This window comes from Salminus brasiliensis, chromosome 25, assembly GCF_030463535.1.
Source record: "Salminus brasiliensis chromosome 25, fSalBra1.hap2, whole genome shotgun sequence".
Classification (NCBI taxonomy): domain Eukaryota; kingdom Metazoa; phylum Chordata; class Actinopteri; order Characiformes; family Bryconidae; genus Salminus; species Salminus brasiliensis.
In genome coordinates, this window is record NC_132902.1 from 2,433,006 (window position 1) to 2,454,914 (window position 21,909).

General features: G+C 42.9%; 1 protein-coding gene across 1 annotated transcript in view; it reads right to left on the reverse strand.

Moving 5' to 3' along the window:
• rbm20 (RNA binding motif protein 20) overlaps window positions 1-21,909 on the reverse strand; it is a 71,406-nt gene that overhangs the window by 9,374 nt on the left and 40,123 nt on the right. The window contains exons 2-7 of the mRNA XM_072671344.1: window positions 17,840-18,848; window positions 16,230-16,291; window positions 15,764-15,861; window positions 15,165-15,262; window positions 959-1,102; window positions 90-221 (exon numbers count right to left, since the gene is read on the reverse strand). Of these exons, the coding sequence (XP_072527445.1) occupies window positions 90-221; window positions 959-1,102; window positions 15,165-15,262; window positions 15,764-15,861; window positions 16,230-16,291; window positions 17,840-18,848 (1,543 nt within the window). The remainder of the gene's footprint in view (window positions 1-89; window positions 222-958; window positions 1,103-15,164; window positions 15,263-15,763; window positions 15,862-16,229; window positions 16,292-17,839; window positions 18,849-21,909) is intronic.

Genomic DNA, 21,909 nt, shown 5'->3' on the forward strand with positions numbered 1-21,909 from the left:
CAAGACACCGAGAGTGTTTCCTCCAAATGAGCTGAAACCTAGACTAGCAGCAGTGTGGCAACAGAACGCTCAACGAAACGACCAATCACCTTCAGCTGCAGCTCCTTGTATCTCTTGGACATGCGGATGAGGAGTTTCTGATCGTTGATCTTCGCTGGCTGGAGCTGGTAGTACTGCACCATGGCCTGGGCTGCTTCCACATAGGCCATCTCCAGGAAGGCCTGATGGAAAATTACAGTTAGCACAGACACACACACACTAAAATGACATGTCAAATTGATCTTTCGGTGCATTGGTTTTCATTGCGTCATAAATCACGCAGACAGTTACAAGCGGGGCTCGGTGTGGAGCTAGGGCCGAGCCCCGAACCTGATCTGTGGGACATTAAAAGCCCGTAATGAAAAAGTCTATCAGATATTTGTGAAATGAAAAAGGAGAGGCTGAGTGAGACATCATCCATGTGCTCTGAAATGAAAAGAGACAGAACGTTCAGCACATGACGCTTCTCTCTATTTCTACTCTCCAGTCTCTGAGGGGAGAACTCTAGAGGCCTGAAAGGAGGTGATAGCCCATGGCTTTTGAGGGAAGCCATAGAAGAACCACCTGTGGGGTCAGAAGGAACGAGTATGGACCACGCCTGCGGAGCTTTGAGACTGGAGTTCTGGGAGGCTTGGTGATGGACGCATAGCGAGGTGAGCTGGAGACAGGGGGTGAGGTGAAGTGAGCGTGAAGGGTATACGTAGGGCTAAGGAGGAGGTGGAGGATTACCAGTACAAGGAGTTAGGGCATGGTCCAGCTCCCAAAAGTGAGCTACATCACAACTGTTTGGTGCTGCCAGGTAACCCACCCATTCGTAGCCCCCCACCCCCCACTATTCTAGGAGCGTTTGTCAAATTTGGCATCACCGGGCAGCCAGCATTGCTCAAAGAGGGTGCTCATGTGGACCGGGACCTCGTACCTGATGTGTGGAGCGCATGAGGATGTAGTTGGTGACCTTGCCGAAGGGCAGGCCCAGGTTGATGACATCGTTCTCGGTGCAGCTGCCCTCGGGGAGGTTGCAGATATGGACGACGCGCCCGGGGGTCGCCTTACGCTGGGGGAACTGCGGGGGAAGAAAGGAGGGAGAGAGATTAGTTGGGGTCTTGGTTTTCGGGTGGGATTTGAACAGGGGACGTGATGCAGGACGCAGCGCGGGGATGGGGTGGGGTTGGAGCTGTGATGTGTTGTGACTGTCTGTAACGTTAATGGTTAATATGAGAAACGGACTCTAGATCGGACAGCGGGCCTCTCTGTTGTGTGAAATATCTGGACTAGGGTTCTCACCCACGCCCCCTACTGGCGCTGAAACACAACCCCGCCTCAGGTATGAGGGAACAGACGGGGGGAGGGTGGGAACAGACATCAACAGTATTAGTCATACGGAGCTGGGCCACATTCACAAGAGGAACGCTGTCAAACGCTGCAGACATAGAGGCCATTAATAGATTGGACATGATCTCATCCACTCTCATGTCAGATGTCTGACCATGAAACCCAGCCCCGGCCGCATGCCCCGACTCTACACTGCAGAAAAAACAAAAGCTCAGCAGGTGCAGTGATCTCACGTCAAGGCAACAGAGCTTATTTACTTGACCTGCCGGCACTGAACTGTGTTTTACAGCCTTTTGGAAATTCAGTGTATTTTAGGGGCGTGGAAATCTGACCTTATTCGGGTGAAGCGAGGGTCCCTATGAAGCTCACGTATCCATTAGGCATGACCTGCTCTACGTTAATCCTAAGAGATGGCTGGAATTCTTAGCCTTGAATGAAGGTCAATGGGAAATAAGTCCAATCAGACCAAGTCATTTCAAGCATTTCTATTGGTCCATTCATCCAGAATTATTCACACAGTGAAATAATTAAAAGCTAAATTAAAAATGGACAAAAATGGAGATACGTGGTTTCCATTGGACAGCAGCGATATGTTAGTGGCCATTTCGGAAGCTGGCGAAAACCTGCAAAGCAAATTCGTAAATGTTTTTACTGTAAATTTAGGTAAGCGTCTTAAATTAAACAACTTTAAAAGGATTTGGAAAGCATCGTTAGCATTCGAGCTTCACAAATATATCTGTCGTATAAGGCAAATTAAATTAAACGTTGCTTTAACGTTGATTAAACTTTTTTCGCTGTTTAATGCAAAAGGAATTTTTTATTTATTTAATTTTATTACATTTTTTATTTTTATCATTTTTATTAAGCTTTAATTTTCCCTGACGGATCAACCAGAGGTAGAGCGTATCTGCCCAATATCATTTATTTGACTCCAGTCTTGTATAGACGGATTATTAATTTGTTATAGTAAATATTTACGAAATTCATTTTGTAATTTCACGATAAATATCGCAGTAAAAACACTATTGTAATGTCAGTTTTCGCCCCAGTATCGTTCAGCCATAGTTAGCATACTAATCGTATGTAAGACTGTGTGCTACACCAGTATCACAGTATCACATCATACAGGTTTTACTGGCTTGTATTTTAAAATCCGTAAAGAATTTATTTATTAAAGAATTCATACTATTTAAATAAAAATCAGAGAAAAGTATCATTTAATAGATAGATAGTTTAAATATTGTTTGTTTACATTAAGTTCATGCACAATTTGATGTATAACCTAGATAATTTATAATATTTTACAAAATGTAATACTCAAATTTGATATTTATAAACTGAGCCTCAAGTGAGGCCTTTCAGCTCATTTACATTGACCGTCTATGTAAATATTTCATAGACAGACGTCCAGCATTTGCCGATGGCTGTTAGTTTAAATGAATTCAGGTCAAATAACAGGGTGGTAAATATGCAAATCTGAGCATTTGTCACCCCAACTTAACTCACACACTGACTATTTATACACCAAACAATAACATAAACAGTTTTCTATATAAAATAATACCTATTTTCAGAGGTAGCTAAAGACCAGAGGTCACTGCTGAACAGGCTGCCCAGAAAGTAGCCTTCCAGCCTCAATTTGAAGAGAATCCGCTGCCGTGAATTAGAGAATCAATGCTAAGACAGTTTACACTTGCTGAGCCACGCCGTAGGGTCAGGAAGTATCAAGATTTGACTGACAGCAGCATATGCCGTGGTGATGGTGGTGGAGGGGGTGGGGGTGGAGGCCGAGCACATGTGACTCAAGGGGTCAAAGGCGAGGGTCAGCGTTCAAACTGCAATTTATACTTAAGAATGCACTGCTGCAGCAGACCTGCGGGCCGTGGGGTTGCTACTGGGCAATGCTGGGCTAAATTCAGAGTAAACAACAACAACAGCATCTCCTCAGAGTTTGCAGAAAAGGTCGCCCCCCCACCCCCCCCCACCCCAAAAGTGCAATTACACCAACATACAGCAAGCAAGCCACGCTCAGGCTACTGCAGCAGCCTCCTTAACTCAAGGCTAATCCATACGAGGCTGATTGCTGGGAGTCGGGTGCCCGTGTTTAGCCGTGCACTGGCTCTCGACCCAACGCTAATGGTTTCAGAATGGCTCAGTGATAATTCTATTAGCGGCTTCATGCCAGCATCGCGCTGTGTCTGTATATCGGAAAGGTCACGTCTGGCTCACTATCGTAAACAGATACAGAAATAGAGGCTAACGGGCTGTTTATGCTCTTGGTTTATAAGAGAACAATTAGTTTTGAATGGCCGGCCTGCGAGACAGGCTACTAAAGTGTGGGAGATCAGATCCAGGGCCAGATCTTCACAGGTTAATGACGGACCGACCACAAACACATGCCATCCATGTTCATAGTGCTGTTATTAAATTATACTACTACTGCAGTAACTATTACTGCCATCACTATCACTAATAATAATGATGATTACAGTCATGCTTGCACAATGTGTAAAAAATAATTTAAAGATTTAATACTTAAAAAATATTGTATATAATAATTATCATTATTTTTAAATGTGTTTATAAAATAATACAAATTATAATCTGAAGTAAAACATGAAATAATTGAAATACAGTTTATAGAGCGCTAAATGTAATCAAACAGAGAAATGTGCAGGACATAAAGTGTCAATCTATTAATCAGACTATTAATCATGTTAATTTGTGAATTGGACTATATATTACTGTAGGAAGTTTACTATTAATCTAGGAATTGGACTATATATTAATCTAGAAACTGGACCATATATTAATCTAGTAATTGGGCTATATATTAATCTAGAAATTGGGCTATATATTAATCTAGTAATTGGACTATTAATTGTAGAATTTAACTGTTTATTCATCTAGAAACTGGACCATAAATTAATCTAGTAATTGGACTATTAATCATAGAATTGGACTATTTATTAATCTAGAAATTGGACTATATATTAATCTAACAATTGGACTATATATTAATCTAGAAACTGGACCATATATTAATCTAGTAATTGGACTATTAATCATAGAATTGGACTATTTATTAATCTAGAAATTGGACTATATATTAATGTAGTAATTGGACTATTCATCTAGAAACTGGACTATATGTTAATGTAGTAATTGGACTATTCATCTAGAAACTGGACTATATGTTAATGTAGTAATTGGACTATTAATCGTAGAATTTGACTATTTATTAATCTACAAACTGGACTATATATTAATCTGGACTCTATATTAATGTAGTAATTGGACTGTTCATCTAGAAACTGGACTCTATATTAATCTACAAACTGGACTATATATTAATCTAGTAATTGGACTGTTCATCTAGAAACTGGACTCTATATTAATCTACAAACTGGACTATATATTAATCTAGTAATTGGACTATACATTAATTTAGGAATAGGACAATCTATTAATATGGAAATTGGACTATCCATTAATCTAGTAATTGGACTATCTATTCATCTAGAAACTGGATTATCCATTAATCTAGGAATTTGAATATCAATTAATATGGGGATTGGACTATATATTAATCTAGGAATTTGATTGTCTATTAATCTAGGAACTGGATATTTATTAACCTAAGAATTGGACTATCTATTAATGTGGGAATTTGCTATTTATTAACCTAAGAATTGGACTATCTATTAATTATGGAATTGGACCATCTATTCTAGCTAGGAATTGGTGTATCTATTGATATGGGAATTGGACTATATATTAATCTAGGAATTTGATTATCAATTAATCTGGGAATTGAAGTTAGATGTTCGTTGGAATTCAACAGATGATAGGGGAATTGGACTCTCTATTAATATGGGGGTTGTCTATTTATTAATCTAGGAATCGGACCATGTATTAATCTAGGAATCTTCTTGTATATTAATCAGATTACCTATTAGACACTTATACAACAACTCTCTAATGGTCAATGATTTAGACCATCTGTTAATCAATGAATAATACTTTTTAATATTCAAGCTTTCTATTAATCTTTTAATCCAACTATCTAAGAATCAGACTAGTCACTATTCTTTCTTTAAAACTATCTATAACTATCTATCTTTAAAACTATATCTATATCTATATCTATCTTTATATATCTATATATCTATATCTATCTTTAAAACTATCTATTACTTTTCTGTAGTTTTTTGGTGGAACAGTTTTATCTTTATTAAAGATCTTAAAGGTGTTGTGGTGGCTCCAGAACGCCGGCGCCTCAAACTGTGACGCCTCTGGGGAGATTAACCTGTTCTACACAGCAGCATCAATTAAGGCCCGGCTGGCAGATCATCCTGATACTGATTCCTGGCTGTTACACACCCTGTTATCTGAACAGCTCGCTTGGCAGTCAGCGCACGCCGTAATACCGTCAGCCAGCGCTATCAAATCCATGTTCAAGGCATGTTCACCCGAGCCCCGACTGGCCCGGCTGTGGATAAGAGCCTAATGAGAGCTGGAGTGGAATGGTAGAAGAGGCTGAAGACACAGCGGCGCTCTCTCCCAACCGCCATTCCTGTTTGTTTATCCAGATGGAGCTCAGAGAGGGATCAGCGAATGTCCTCGTAGGAGTACGGAGGTGCTGAACACGGCCTTTCACAGATTCCCCTCCGCTCGTCCTGCCAAGATCCACTGACCTCTCCTAGAACTGTAACATGACTCCTGGACTCTCACCCCCGATACCTCCACCCAACCAACCTACAGCAAAGTACAGACACCAACAATCAGCGGCTCTCCACATCCTTGAATCTCAAAATGAGGTTAACATTTAGTCCGGCAAACTTCCCTGTAGAGAGGTACTGCCAATAGATTAGGACCCTAAACATAAACACCATGAGCCTATTATGTGCCTAAACTAATGTCAGGCGTGGGCTAGAGGGGTATTAAGCCCCCCCAGCGTTCAACATTTCTATTGGTCCAATCCTCATGAAGTTCTGATACGTCTTTTTTTTAATAAAATGATGCCTGGTTGAATTATTAACCATAATTTATTTAATAAATGAAATAATTCATCAATTTTAATGCAAATCCTAAAGATAAATGTGTAAAAGGTTGGTTTTCGTCCTCAGCTTTACTTTTTTTTATAATCCGTTCATGTTGTTGTCAGACTGTTGGAGCTCATATTTAAAACACATGTATTTAACAAATTGTTTGCTGTCACCAAAAGTTACAAAAATATTAATTTTTTATATATATTCAAAATATATTTATTTTGCTTTACAATATATAACATGAATATATTCAATATTTATTTAAATGTAGTATATTTAAAGTTATTTACCATATATATAATGTTGTAAAACTATATTCACCACTTTTTTATTTTGTCAAAATATGTTGATATTTATTTTGTTATATGATATATAACATTAATATTCCCTAATATAATAAAACAAATGTAATAGTTAATATATATTCATATATTATAATATGAATATAATATATTTATATTCATGTTATATATTGTAAAGCAAAATAAATATACTTTGAATGTATTTAAAATAATTATATTTTTGTAACTTTTGGTGACAGCAATAATTTGTATATATCTCCAAAATGGCAACTTTACATTAGAAGGGAAAAACTTCCATACTATTAATGGAAGTGAAATTAGAGATTTTTATTCCATGTAATTTAGGAGCGTTTCTATAAAAACTGAGATACAAGAAAATGTTTTTGTGTTTTGTGTGACCGCAACAAAATGTTTTTCAGTTTTCTGTAATTTGTGAATTTAATAGGTTTATTGTTACTTACGTTACAGAACATGTTATTGTAAGTGACTCAGATAATAAAACATAAAAAGGTGAAGGCATCTATTGTTTAAAAGTAACACTGGAAATTGCCAAATCTTAAGTTTTTACAAAAAAACAATTTTTATTTTAAGAACTTCACTGAAGACAAGTATTAGAAAATACACTAATTAAATACTCTCTATCGAATACTGCAGAAAAACAATAATCATAAAAATGAGATAATTTAAGTAAGGTTTGTAATGTTCATTTGGACTTTAGAAATCTGAAATTAGCATTATAATAAATAAACTCCAACTGATGTACTAACTTATATAACCGCTGTTTATCTGCATGATGGTTCTGACATGAAAATGTCTGTTACATTTCTTTTGTTATTCTTGTTTCTTTAATTGGATTGTTTTATATGAAGCTCATTTCATACATAATTTAATGCTTCCATGTACTTATGTCAGCCTCTAAAGAGGAAACCACCAGCTGTTCAAGTATCATTTTCCAACTGAGCAACAGGAGATGCTAGGCTAACACTGCTAACAAGACAAAATCTTATCTCTGTAAACTCAAAGCTCAAAGTCTCTCAACCCGTTTCTCAAAACGCTTCAGATTCCTTGTTTGTTTGTTAAATGGATGTAAATGGATTTATAAACCTCTAGTCTATAAATACAAAAAGAAACAATTTTAAAAGACGTCTACTCACACTTTCTGTTCAACTTTTTGCTTTTCAATTAGATCTTTTGATTTTTCTACGAAATCAGTTAGGATTTGGGGTGTTTTATGTTTATGTTTATTTACAGTTCAAATCCATTGTTTGTTAGCAAAGTTAACCTAGCATCTTTTGTTTTACACTAAATATACACAAATCAGATACCAAACAAATATTTGGCTGACTGACTGCATCTGGGGTCAGTAGAATTAGATTGTTTTTGCTAAAATACTTCTTAATTTTTTTTATAATATAATTATATTGATTTAATTATAACAAAATAAAGTATTTAAAAATATAAAAAATATAAAAACTTGATATATAAAAAAGTTTCTACTGTTATCTGAAAAGGGATCTTTTGATTTTTCTACGAAATCAGTTAGGATTTAGGGTGTTTATTTGGGGAGATGCGATTGGTGACAGTTCAAATCCATTGTTTGTTAGCAAAGTTAACCTAGCATCTGTTGTTTTACACTAAATATACACAAATCAGATACCAAACAAATATTTGGCTGACTGACTGCATCTGGGGTCAGTAGAATTAAATTGTTTTTGCTAAAATACTTCTTACTTTTTTATTTTATAATTATATTTATATAATTACAGCAAAATCTAGTATTTCTATAAAACTTTATATATAAAAAAGTTTCTGCTGTTATCTGAAAACTGAGGACAGACGATCATACAGTATCTAAATATCTACACCCAGTTTCCAGCCAGTAAACTATTAGGGCCTCATACATTTTTTGATCGTATAAATTTTTAGCTTTTTAAAATTAGCATGAATTTCAACATATGGTATACGGTATATCGGTCAGGGCTCTGTCACAGATGACAATAGGATTTATCTGTCTATATCAGGCTGCTATAGCTCACAGGGCTCGAGCAAAAGCGGAGCTGAGTTGTGGCCGGCCAGCTGCCGGGTGGACAGGTGGTCTTTATAGCAGCTAACATTAGCGTGTGAGCAGTGTGTTTGCGTCTCCGATGAGACAGCGCTCGTAAATAACTGAGCCGAAAAGACACCGACAGAACTTTTCTTTTGTTGGAGTTAAACGCATCCCAACGTCCACCTCGGCCCAACGCAATCGGACACGGTTGCTGGCAGCCGTCATTAACGCTACAGTAAAAAGCACCTGTACGCACCGCGGGTGCCAATTACATCGAGGGGCTCTTTTTGGTAGCAGCATTCGTAACAAGGTCATGCCATTACGGCCCTAATCCCGGACCATGTTCCATACATTCCATACGTGAGGACCAATCAGTCACACACACTGGCGGGCCTTCAAAACACACACCCGTGCACACACACGGCTAACTGCCACCGGCGCTATCCTGTTAGCTTATGCTCCCTAGACATATCAGACTGGCCGTAGCGACCCTTTATATAACCGCTCGTGTCCCCGCGGTTCAGAGCGGTTCAGCTCTCTGGCAGCCTGGTCAGAGATGCCGTTCAACTGTCCTTGAATCTAGAACCTCGAGTCCAACATCCACAGGGAACAAGCAGCAGGTCATGATGTTCATCATTACCAGAAACAACAAGCTAATGACATTATTGTTAGCTGCACAGCTAGCAAACATCACCTAAGCAGTAACTTTACCAGAGCGAATTAAGCTAATAACAGCATTAGCAAGCTAACACCATCTAAGCTATAACTTTACCACAGAACATTAAGCTAATAATATAAGCATTTACTACACATCCAGCTAACATAATTTTAGCCATAGTAAATAAAGCTAATAACACCAGCATCAGCTACATAGCTAACAATCGTCACCTTAGCAGCAACCTTAACACAGCAAATGAAGCTAATAACATACATTTACCATAGAAATAAGACATCAACTTTACCAGAGAAAAATTATGCTAATAACATCAGAATCAACTACGCATTCAGCTAACATTATGTTAGCTACAAATTTACCACATAAATGAGGCTAATAACATCAGCATTAGCTACACAGCTAGTTAGCATAGTTTTAGTTGTAACTTCACCACAGGACATGAAGCTACAGCTAATTAGCATAATCCTAGCCATAACTTTACCACAGGACATGAGGCTACAGCTAATTAGCATAATCCTAGCCATAACTTTACCACAGAACATGAAGCTACAGCTAGTTAGCATAATCTTAGCTGTAACTTTACCACAGGACATGAAGCTACGGCTAATTAGTATAATCTTAGCTGTAACTTTACCACAGGACATGAAGCTACGGCTAATTAGTATAATCTTAGCTGTAACTTTACCACAGGACATGAAGCTACGGCTAATTAGCTTATTCCTAGCCATAACTTTACCACAGGACATGAAGCTACAGCTAGTTAGCATAATCCTAGCCGTAACTTTCCCACAGAACATGAAGCTACAGCTAATTAGCATAATCCTAGCCATAACTTTACCACAGAACATGAAGCTACAGCTAGTTAGCATAATCTTAGCTGTAACTTTACCACAGGACATGAAGCTACAGCTAATTAGCATAATCCTAGCCATAACTTTCCCACAGGACATGAAGCTACAGCTAGTTAGCATAATCCTAGCCATAACTTTACCACAGGACATGAAGCTATAGCTAGTTAGCATAATCCTAGCCATAACTTTCCCACAGGACATGAAGCTACGGCTAGTTAGCATAATCCTAGCCATAACTTTACCACAGGACATGAAGCTATAGCTAGTTAGCATAATCCTAGCCGTAACTTTCCCACAGGACATGAAGCTACGGCTAGTTAGCATAATCCTAGCCATAACTTTACCACAGGACATGAAGCTATAGCTAGTTAGCATAATCCTAGCCATAACTTTACCACAGGACATGAAGCTACAGCTAATTAGCATAATCCTAGCCGTAACTTTACCACAGGACATGAAGCTACAGCTAGTTAGCATAATCCTAGCCATAACTTTCCCACAGGACATGAAGCTACAGCTAATTAGCATAATCCTAGCCGTAACTTTCCCACAGGACATGAAGCTACAGCTAGTTAGCATAATCCTAGCCATAACTTTCCCACAGGACATGAAGCTACAGCTAATTAGCATAATCCTAGCCGTAACTTTCCCACAGGACATGAAGCTACAGCTAATTAGCATAATCCTAGCCGTAACTTTCCCACAGGACATGAAGCTACAGCTAGTTAGCATAATCCTAGCCGTAACTTTCCCACAGGACATGAAGCTACAGCTAATTAGCATAATCCTAGCCGTAACTTTCCCACAGGACATGAAGCTACAGCTAGTTAGCATAATCCTAGCCGTAACTTTACCACAGGACATGAAGCTATAGCTAGTTAGCATAATCCTAGCCGTAACTTTCCCACAGAACATGAAGCTACGGCTAGTTAGCATAATCTTAGCCGTAACTTTACCACAGAACATGAAGCTACAGCTAGTTAGCATAATCCTAGCCGTAACTTTCCCACAGAACATGAAGCTACAGCTAATTAGCATAATCTTAGCTGTAACTTTACCACAGAACATGAAGCTACGGCTAGTTAGCATAATCTTAGCTGTAACTTTACCACAGAACATGAAGCTACGGCTAGTTAGCATAATCTTAGCCGTAACTTTACCACAGAACATGAAGCTACAGCTAGTTAGCATAATCCTAGCCGTAACTTTACCACAGAACATGAAGCTACGGCTAGTTAGCATAATCTTAGCTGTAACTTTACCACAGAAAATGAAGCTACGGCTAGTTAGCATAATCTTAGCTGTAACTTTACCACAGAACATGAAGCTACGGCTAGTTAGCATAATCTTAGCTGTAACTTTACCATAGAAAATGAAGCTACGGCTAGTTAGCATAATCTTAGCTGTAACTTTACCACAGGACATGAAGCTACAGCTAATTAGCTTATTCCTAGCCGTAACTTTACCACAGGACATGAAGCTACGGCTAGTTAGCATAATCCTAGCCATAACTTTACCACAGGACATGAAGCTATAGCTAATTAGCATAATCCTAGCCGTAACTTTACCACAGAACATGAAGCTACGGCTAGTTAGCATAATCCTAGCCATAACTTTACCACAGGACATGAAGCTATAGCTAATTAGCATAATCCTAGCCCTAATTTCCCCACAGGACATGAAGCTACAGCTAGTTAGCATAGTTTTAGCTGTTTTAGCATTAGCTACACAGCAAGCTAACATCGTCTTATCTGTGAGGACATTAATGTGAGTATTAGCTACACAGCCATAGCCCACGCTGTCCTTCAAGCAGGTGGGAAATGACCTACAGCTAGAACCCTGGGTTCTAGTGACCTGTGTTTCGGCCGGTTCTTATTTTTGAAAGCGCAGCGGAAAGGGGCTAGCGCGTGACCCTCCAAATCCAGCCCACGGCGCACGTACATGTGAAACGCAGGAAAGCGCTCGTCACCCCATCAGCTAAAAAAAGACCTCGCCACACACTGAGCATGTCCACAGTCACGCAGAACAGCATCTCGCCCTGTCGGCACCCTCTCCCCAACAATCCCACCTCAGATATCGATTAAGGGGCACACAAAAAAAAGACCCTGCATCTGGTCGCTGACTTTCCCTGAGTGTAACGTGAAGACCGGAGCAGGTGGTTTGGGGGGGCTGGTGTGTTTTGGGTTTCTCGACAGCTCCAGCAGATTTGCCTACTAGGTAGAATGCTGGGTGGAGGTCCTTCAGCACCTGTTCCTCTGCCCCAGGGTGGAAGCCTCGAGCCCGTGCCTCGCTTCTGAAGGTTTCCTACCAAAACTGGAGCTCCACCTGCCAACCCCTCCTTTACACCACCGCAAAGGGACTGCAGCAATAGGTCCTTCAAAATAAACAGGGACGGGTTTCATGGAGAACCTTAGCTAGCTTAGCTAGGACAGATTCCACCCAGGGGTCATGGATGACCCTTCCTCTCCCCCCATCACTCAATCGCACAATGTTAGCAGAATTAGCAGATTAGCAGCTTTGCATCTGTGACATCACCACAAAATATGATTCATAATTATAATATTAATGAATAGATATACTAATATTGTGTTCCATTACACTATACGGACAAAAGTATTGGGACACCTGCACACGTTTTCTGAAATCCAGGCTTTTATAAAGAGCTGGTCCTGCTTCTGTTGGAGTAACTGTTTCTACCGTCCAGGGAAGAAGACTTTCTGCTAGATTTGGGAGGAGCATTGCTGTGAGAATTTGATTTGATTGCATTCGGCAACAAGAGCAACACATCCCAACTCATCCTAGAAGTATTGGATGGAGCACCGGCTAGTTCCACTGCTCCACAGCTCAAAGCTGACGGAGGCTTTATACCCCTCTAGCCAACGAGTGCAACTTAGATTAGATGAATGCATTTATTAGAAGGGGTGTCCACAAACTTTTGGCTTTTGCCTAAACCTTTGGATGGGTTTTTTAATGAGTTAATGTTTCAAAACGAAGCAAATCAATCAAGATCAAAGTTAGATCGGATTAATTCCTTGTGTTTGTGGTTGTCTAATCTGGCCTTTTTCCGATTAGTTCCTGCTACTCGGCAAATCTGTCATAATCTCATCTGTCAAAGGCTATAAAAAGACCCATAGAAAACTGTATGGAAACGAGATCTGTTCGCCGGGAACAAAACCTGATAGTGCAGTTGTCCCAAAGCATTCCCATCCCATTCCAGCCTCGAAGCGGGAACGACAACTGCAGTTCAGGCCGAGCAGCACACGACCGACCGCCTGATTGCTGAGGTTGCTTACCGTTTAGATCGGACCCCGGCTCTGCATTTTTAAAGTACGCTAAAACTCTTGGGACGGGTGGATGTGTGTTAATGATAATGCAGGCCACGTGTCTCTGACATGCACTGTCCGAGGTGATGAGTGTCCTGCAGCCATATGTAATTAGCATTAGACCACAGCAATAAGTGGCCTGCAATCTGTCCGTCAGTACAGCGGCCCAGTAGTCTGATGAACACAGATCAATCCAGGCTCTGAGCCAGTGAGCTAAACAAGGGGGAGGAATATAGAGATATGAGTTAATGCTCCAAACATCCAGAGGCCAGAAGCTTCGCCAGCTTCTAAAGCTCTAGGCACAAAATGTTAAATACCACCGACACATCAAAGGCTACGGCGGGAAAAAATAACACTCATGCGTCTTTCGTCTGATTTACAGGTCACATCAAAAATTCTGAAGCATACCCCAGTGAGACATGCTGCAGGCTGCAGTGTAGCAACAGCAGTGCTTTGGTGCCTCAGTGACTCCTATTAGGAAGACAAATGTCCGATCTGATCCGAGTACCTTAATGCCAAGTGTTGGCCGATACCAATACGGTCCGATCTGATCCGAGTACTTTAATGCTAAGTATCTATCAGCTGGTACAGATCTGATTTGAGTACATTAATGCTACAAATTGAGCAATACCAATCCAATCCGATCCAGTCTGATCCGATCCATTGTACAATATTGCCTGATCTGATCTGATCTAATTTGAGTACCTTATGCATGCTAAGAATTGGCCAATAGCAATCCAAACACCTTAATGCTAAGCATCAGCCAATTCCAATCTTATCCAAGCACCCTAACATTAAACTATTGGCCAATAACAGTCCAATCCGATATGAGCAGAGTACCTTAATGCTAAAAGTCATCTGATACCAATTCAGTCCAAACTAATCCGAGTACATTAGTGCTAAGTATCAGCCGATACAGATCTGATCTGAGTACATTAGTGCTAAGAATTTGGCAATACCAATCTGATCCAATCCAATCTGATCTGGTCCATTGTCCAATATCGACCCAATCTGATCTAATTTGAGTACTTTAATGCTAAGTATTGGCCAATACCAATCCAAGTACCTTAATTCGAAGAATTATCTGATTCCAATCTGATCCAAGCACCTTAATATTAAACTACTGGCCAATAACAATCCAATCCGATCTGAACTGAATACCTTGATACTAAGCAACGTCAGATTCAGATCTTATCTGAGTACCCGAATGCTAAATATTTTCCAGTACCAATCCAATCTGATCCAATCTAATTTGAATACCATAATGCTAAGTATCGACAGATAACCAATCCAGTCCTTAGCCTAAAGCTAAGTAGTGACCTATTTTTAACCGAACGATCTGATCTATGACAATCTAATCTAATCTGATCTGATCCGAAGACCTTGATGCCAGGTAAACGCCACTACTAAATACGCCACGACTTTCTTGTCGACACGTCCCCGACTCGGAAAGCTAGTGCTAGTCATTGCGCCATTGTGGCGGAGTTCAGGTGTGCGCTATAGGAACGGACAGCAGAATAACAATGACAAAACCATGGCTGACCTTAGCCCCTGGCTGGTGCGAGGTAAATCCCGCCCCCGAGAGAGGAAATGACTTCATAGCTGCAGCTGGTAAATAAGAGGCACCTCCAGCTGGAACATCTGTGGACAAAAAAGAAAACAGACCGAAAGGTGAAAAGTGGGACAACTAATCATTACAAGCAATCCGTTCTGAGGTTCTACGAATTTAAGGTCCGCGGCTTCAGGCGTGGAACGATCCTGGTCTCAAGTCAAACCCGAGATCTACTTCAACAACTTCAACAGTCCCTGCGCTGCCACCTACCTAACGGAAACTGTGCGCCGCTGACTGTCTCCTGCCTGCCGTGAGCACACTATGATTTACAGCCGAGCGCCCGAGGCTTTTCGAACGGTCAAAAATCGTTTTCTAGGACGGCGCGTCCGGCATTATGAAAGCAACTCCGCCGCTGGTATTAATAAACGTTGTCCGCCAAGCGATCCCACAGTCCACACGCGCCCTCTGCGAGCAGAACGGCGGCCCTAAAAATAGACCCTTGTCTCAAAATTGAGCCTCATAGCTCTCGTTCCACCTCACACCCTCGGGTGCGCGGCGGCCAGGGAAAACCTCGGCGTTTGCTGACTTACCTTGGCCGGCGGCGGACGAGTACGCCATGGTGTTATTCAACGCTGAGCCGGGGCATCCTTCAGACGTGGCTGGAAAGTGCAGGGCTCCGACCGCTGGGCTGAGAGGGGGACAGCACTGCTTTTAGACTCCAAATCCCACAGCAGCCTGACTGCCTATATCCTATGACCCGGCTCAGATTCAGGCCATTGCCTCTGTAAATGGAGCATGAGGCTCCAATAAAACACCACCTCCCTTTTAATAGGGCGATTGGCTTCACTAATGAACCGGTAAAAGCATGTTTAAAAGTTTCATATAGGAGCTTTAAAAATATCCCCAGTCCACACCACATTAGCCAAGGCCGTAACAGCCCCCCATGTGTCACCAACTGTCAGGCTCAACCCCTTTCTCCTTCCACAGATGACGTCCCCAGGCTGATTTACGGCTTCGGCAACGGTAAACACGGCGGATTTCAGCATCACTACTCACCCCTCGACGTAGAGCGACCGGTTCTGTAGATGCAGCTTGCCCTTCACGTGCTGGTCCCAGTCCTGAAAACACGGCGCACACATTTACACACACACACACACACACACACACACACACACACAATCACACATACACAGTCCGTCAGTCAACACTGAGCTTCCCCTGATCCTCCTTTCCGAGTGCAAGATTCCACAGTCGGGCCAGTTAAAGAGACCCCAGCACACATTCGCAGCCCGGAGACCAGGAACTCCCAGCGAACCGAGTGCATGTGGGGCTGCATGCCCTGCCACTAAAGCCTGCCTCTAGTTTCCACAGCCCAGCTGCTCTCGGGGTTTCACACAGACCTGGGAACAATAGGTGCTGTGATTAAGTATGCTGCATGACCTCAGCTCGGTTGCAGCGGCAGCTGCAGGCGTTAGCCATCACTTAACATATTAAAAAAAACAAAAAAAACAACGGGCCCTGTCGTACTTTGAAGTTCATTCCTGTGAAGAAGACAGACAGGGCCCTGACCCCCTCAATTCTCAACTCCCGAATCTCCCGGTTTCTCCTCTGTGAACGTGTCGTTGTCACGTTACGCCTATAGCCGACTACACCCCCATTAGCAGCAGCAGAAGCAACAACTGCAACCGAACACTGGCTTTAGTTGTCGATCGGTGTCTCTGGAATTTTGGCCCGCTCCTCCTTGCAGAACTGCTTCAGCTCAGTGACATTTGCAGACCTTTCAGGTCTAGACACAACATGGCAACCGGGTTTAGGCCGTGTGCTTTGTGCTTTGACTAGGCCATCCCAAACATCCCATACTTTCCCCCTTTTTCTCCCAGTTTGGTGCTGCCAATTAACCCACCCCTTCGTAGCTCTGTGCCAGCCAACGTCGCTTTAAGAGTGATGTGGGGAGAGAGGGCGCCATCTACCCACCCAGCAGACTCTGGCTGCTGATGGCCATAGTGGAAGCTCATTTACATTACATATATCTGTGTGGTCATTGTCCTGTTGCATGACCCAACTGCGCTTCTGCTTCAGGTAATGGTTCGTTCCAGACGGATGTGGCCCATGTCTGTCTAAAAGCTACACTTTAGGTTAATCTATCCACAACACACTGTCCTAGTACTTAGTCTGCTTCTTCGGATGTTGTTCTGGGGTTCTTTGTCAGTTCCCGGGTGTTTGTACTCCCTTGGTCTTGGAGACACTTCGGGAGGCTGCCTACTCATGAAAAGATTGCATACTGTTCCAATCACTATAGCTTTACTTGTAGTTTGGTCCCTGGAGTCCCTACACATGTTTTTCTAATCTTTTCCAGACTGAAAAGGCGTCCACAAACTTTTTTTTCTTCCTGCTGTGTGGGGAAATGTGCCTAAGTGAGCAAACTGTGAGCTGAAATTCACTCTGATTTAAGGGCTTAAGGTTAGATTTAGATTGGACAGGCCAGATTATTTGAGAAGGGTCAACACCTTTCCACACCTGAAGATTGCATAATAGAGACCCCGAAAAGGGGCAAACAGGATCATCCAGGTTCATCACGCTGACACTGACTGAAGCTAACGGGCCATTTCCTTTCCTCCATGGTCGACACTATGATCGACACTTGGACAATAAACAGGCTCACTCACCTTCAGGTTGTAAACCTTCTTCTCACAGATGGTGCACTGGTGGGGTAGGTGTGATGGTGTCACCCCGTGATAGTCGTTGAGCTGGTGGGCCTGTAGGGTCAAGCCCATCCCCTCCTCACCCTTCTGTTGCTGCTGATATCCTCCAAACCCCTGCTGTCCCCCAGCAATGCCGAAGCCCAGGCCACCTACCGGGCTGAACCTGGGCTCACCAGTGGGCTCCTCAGGGTTGTACAGTTCTGCTCGTGGACCAGCAAATCCCTGAGCGGCCGGGCACCAGGTACTGCTCCCAGTCCCAGTGTTCATGTCCAGTTTACCTGAGTTGGGGAAGCTCACTGGGTTTTTCCAGGGCTCTTTTTGCCCAGAGTCCTGGCTCTGTTCGCCTCCTGCAAACACCCCTTGCTGACCGTCGGAAGGGTAGAAGTCTCTTTGGTAGTTGCTCTGGGTGCTGTTCTTGGCCGGCACACCGGCACCTCCGTACTGTACAGCGTTGCCCGGTTTGCTGGGACCTACCGGTACATTCCCTCCTAGGAACCCAAACTGCATACGCCGATCCGCGTCTGTCTGAAACGTGCCAGCTTTTTTCCCATACTCTCCATGCGGACTGCTGCTCTGGTTCGTGCTCCCAACTCCGGCGTAGTGGTTCAGTCTGATCCCAGCATGGTTCTGCGTGAACGCGCCCCCCACCAGCGTTCCCAGGGTGGGGGCGGGAGGGGGAAAGGAGATGGGCGCAGAAGGGAAGCCCCTTCCATGAGCCTGGCCAATGCTGGAGCCCCTCAGCTGGTTAAACAGTGGCTGGGACATGGCCACATTGGAGAGCACCTGGTTGAGGACGGTAGCGGCAGCGGCAGTGTTGCTGGTCTGGGCGAGTTTGAGGCGGTGCAGGGTGAGCTGGGCCTGAAGCTGGGCCAGCTGTAGACTCGCTGGGCTCAGCAACAGGTTCTGACCACCCCCGCTGAGGGCTCCACCAACAGGGACCGCCTTCTTATCAAGCTTATCTCCTGAGGCAGAGCTGCAAGGAGACAAAGAGCTCAACGTCAGTCAATTGCCTGGGAAAAACAGCAGGGAATAATCGGACGTTTGTGTGGGGATCCATCTTGAGGGTGACTTAAAGAGGACATAGCTTTAAAGAAGCATGATCTCGGTGAAGACGAGAGTATGGCCACCCTGGACGGTGTCCCCATCTGCCAGGGTGGCCTGTTCCTCTCCTGCTGATTAATGTGTTCACATGCTAGCTAAATTTATACCACACGCTGCTATCAATCAAAGCATGCCCAGAACCCTGATGCTGTCCTCCCTTCTCATCACACGTCCCCTCTGCTAGCACAACGGCATATCGTGGTTATATAAAGAAAAGATTGCCTTATTCACAAACCATGAGGACAGGAGGACAGGCTTCATATTCGAGACAGCGTTCAGGGTGACCGGTACCCCCGGCGGTCAGGTTATCTGATTGCGTCTCTCAGGCTTTAGGATTGATTTCAATCCAGCTGCAAAGTGTGATTCAGTCCACACTGGTAACTGGTTCCAGATGTTCACGAGGGACCAGTCCCGTGAGGGACCACAATCGGAGCACCACTGGTCTCCCACTTGTGCAACCGAATCTTTGAGGAGGATTAACACCTCAGCGCTAAGGTGTCGGAGGCGTGAGGGGTTATGATATGGACTTGTAGGCCCATTTCCAGATCGTAAAGTTAACACGCTGATCCCAGCGACAGGAAAGCTCCCAGCGATCTGTCGTTTGGTACCCTGGGCTGAACTTGGGAGATTTCAGAGAGACTCCTGCTGTTGTTTTTTTTCTTCGTAAATAACGAAGGTTTCGAGGATGGGCTTTTTCGTGGCCCGTCCGAGAGCGCAGGTCTTTAAATGTATGATGACGAACCCTTTCAGACGCACCGAAGGCAATCCGTCAGCGTCCCGAGTGATAACGGATACAGTGCTGCTCAGAAGCCATGGTGAGGCATGAGGCGCAGGCATGTGAAAGGACACTCTCGGCATTCATACTGGGTTGCACTAATTGTAATCTATCAATGACACCTCACTGCAGGAGCGGTCTACACAGAGATTTACTGACAGCTAGATTTCACGTAGGATTATTTCAAAATATCATAAACCCGGTCTGACCTCTGCGGGTAAACACAATATGGCCAGAGTCTGAGTGCTTCATCTATATATTTACTGGCTAACTCGAGATATCAACACCGTTCCTCCTCCAGACTGCTCGACGCTCCTGACTGTGAGCTTTCTGACCGAATGTACGCTTTCTGCACAGCGATGGAAAGCCTAGCATACACATGAGATACCATAGCACCCACCTTGGAACACCATAGCATCTGCCCTGCCTAGCAACCACCTAGCAACATACCCCCCTAGAACTAAATAACAATGTAGCCACCACTTGAAATACGGAACTGTAGCATCAATGTACTAAGGAACATCACAGCAAAACACCATAGCAACCACCTAGAAAAAAATCAAAGACAATTTTATCTAGTAACCACCTAGCAACACCACAGCAACCACGTGAAATGCCACAACAGCACTGTAGCCTCCATCTAGAAACCACTTAGCAACACCATTGCAAACATCTAGGATTCCATAGCAAACACCTTTAAACGCTATAGCCACAAACCAAGTACCAACCATGTACTAAGCCACACCATAGCAACATCATACCAACCACCTAGAAAACAAATCAAAGACACAATTTTACCTAGTAACCACCTAGCAACACACAACCCCCCCCCCCCAAAAAAAAAAACTACATAACAATGTAGCCAACACTTGAAATACCACACTGTACCAATACGGCACTGTAGCATCTATCTAGCAACCACTTAGCAACGCCACAGCAACCACCTGAAATGCCACAACAGCACTGTAGCCTCCATCTAGCAACCACTTAGCAACACCCTCGCAAACATCTAGGATTCCGAAGCAAACACCTTACCATCCATGTACCAACCATGTACTAAGCCACACCACAGCAACACCATAGCAACCACCTAGAAAAAAATCAACACCACAATTGTACCTAGTAACCACCTAGCAACAGCCTGCCTGAATGAGAACTACTTAAGCTGCACAGGCATTCAGGAAATGCACCTTTTCTCAAGTAGTAGATGTGCCAAATGTCATCAACAGGGGGGGGAAGGGGCTGGGGGGTCGGGGGTGGTCTCGGTTTAACCAGTAAAGGGTGCTAGCAAATATTTAACACCATTCCTGGGGCAATGTGGTCATCTTAGCTGCAGTATGCGTTTGACAACATGCAAAAAAGCGAGCCCTACTTGGGGGGAGACACAGTGCTCAGCAATGTACAGGGCTGTACCGCTTGTAGGACCATGCAGCTGTTCTGCTCCGGGACACGAGAGTCGGAAGGAGACCTCGTACTGACCAACGTAACTCCAGTGTTCGTTAGCAACATTAGCCTAGCATCTACCGTTCTGGACTGCAGAAGCACTCGTCGGACACCAAACAAGCCTTGGCTGATCGACTGAATCTGGGATCAGTGATCAGTCATGTTCATGAGATTTTTCACTGAGCTAGTCCTTGTTGTCCAAATGTTTGTGGACACCGTTTCTAATTAATGTTTTTACGCATTCCGGTAAAGCTATTGCCGAAACACACACACAGCTTGTCTAGTCCCTGTAGAGAAATAAATACTGCCAATAGAATAGGACTCTCTGGAGCAGATCAACCTAATAAACCTACTATTGACACCATGCTGCCTAATGCCAGGCGTGGATCGTCCAACATTCTGACCTCACTTATGCTTCTGTCCTCCAAAATCTAGCAGAAAGTCTTCTTCCCTGGACAGTAGAGACAGTTACTCCAACAAAAGCAAAGGAAACTCATTTTATTAGCCTTCATTTCAGAAGAAACAATGAATGAGCAGGTGTCCCAATACTTTTGTCCTTTTAGCATAGGTTTAAATGCATGATTGTTTACTTTTACCTACGTATAACTGTAGAATAATTCTTGCCTGCACATGTATTCTCATTTTTTCTGCATAATATTTGATATATATCGTCAATATATGATTTATTGATTTGTTTATACATTATTGATTATTT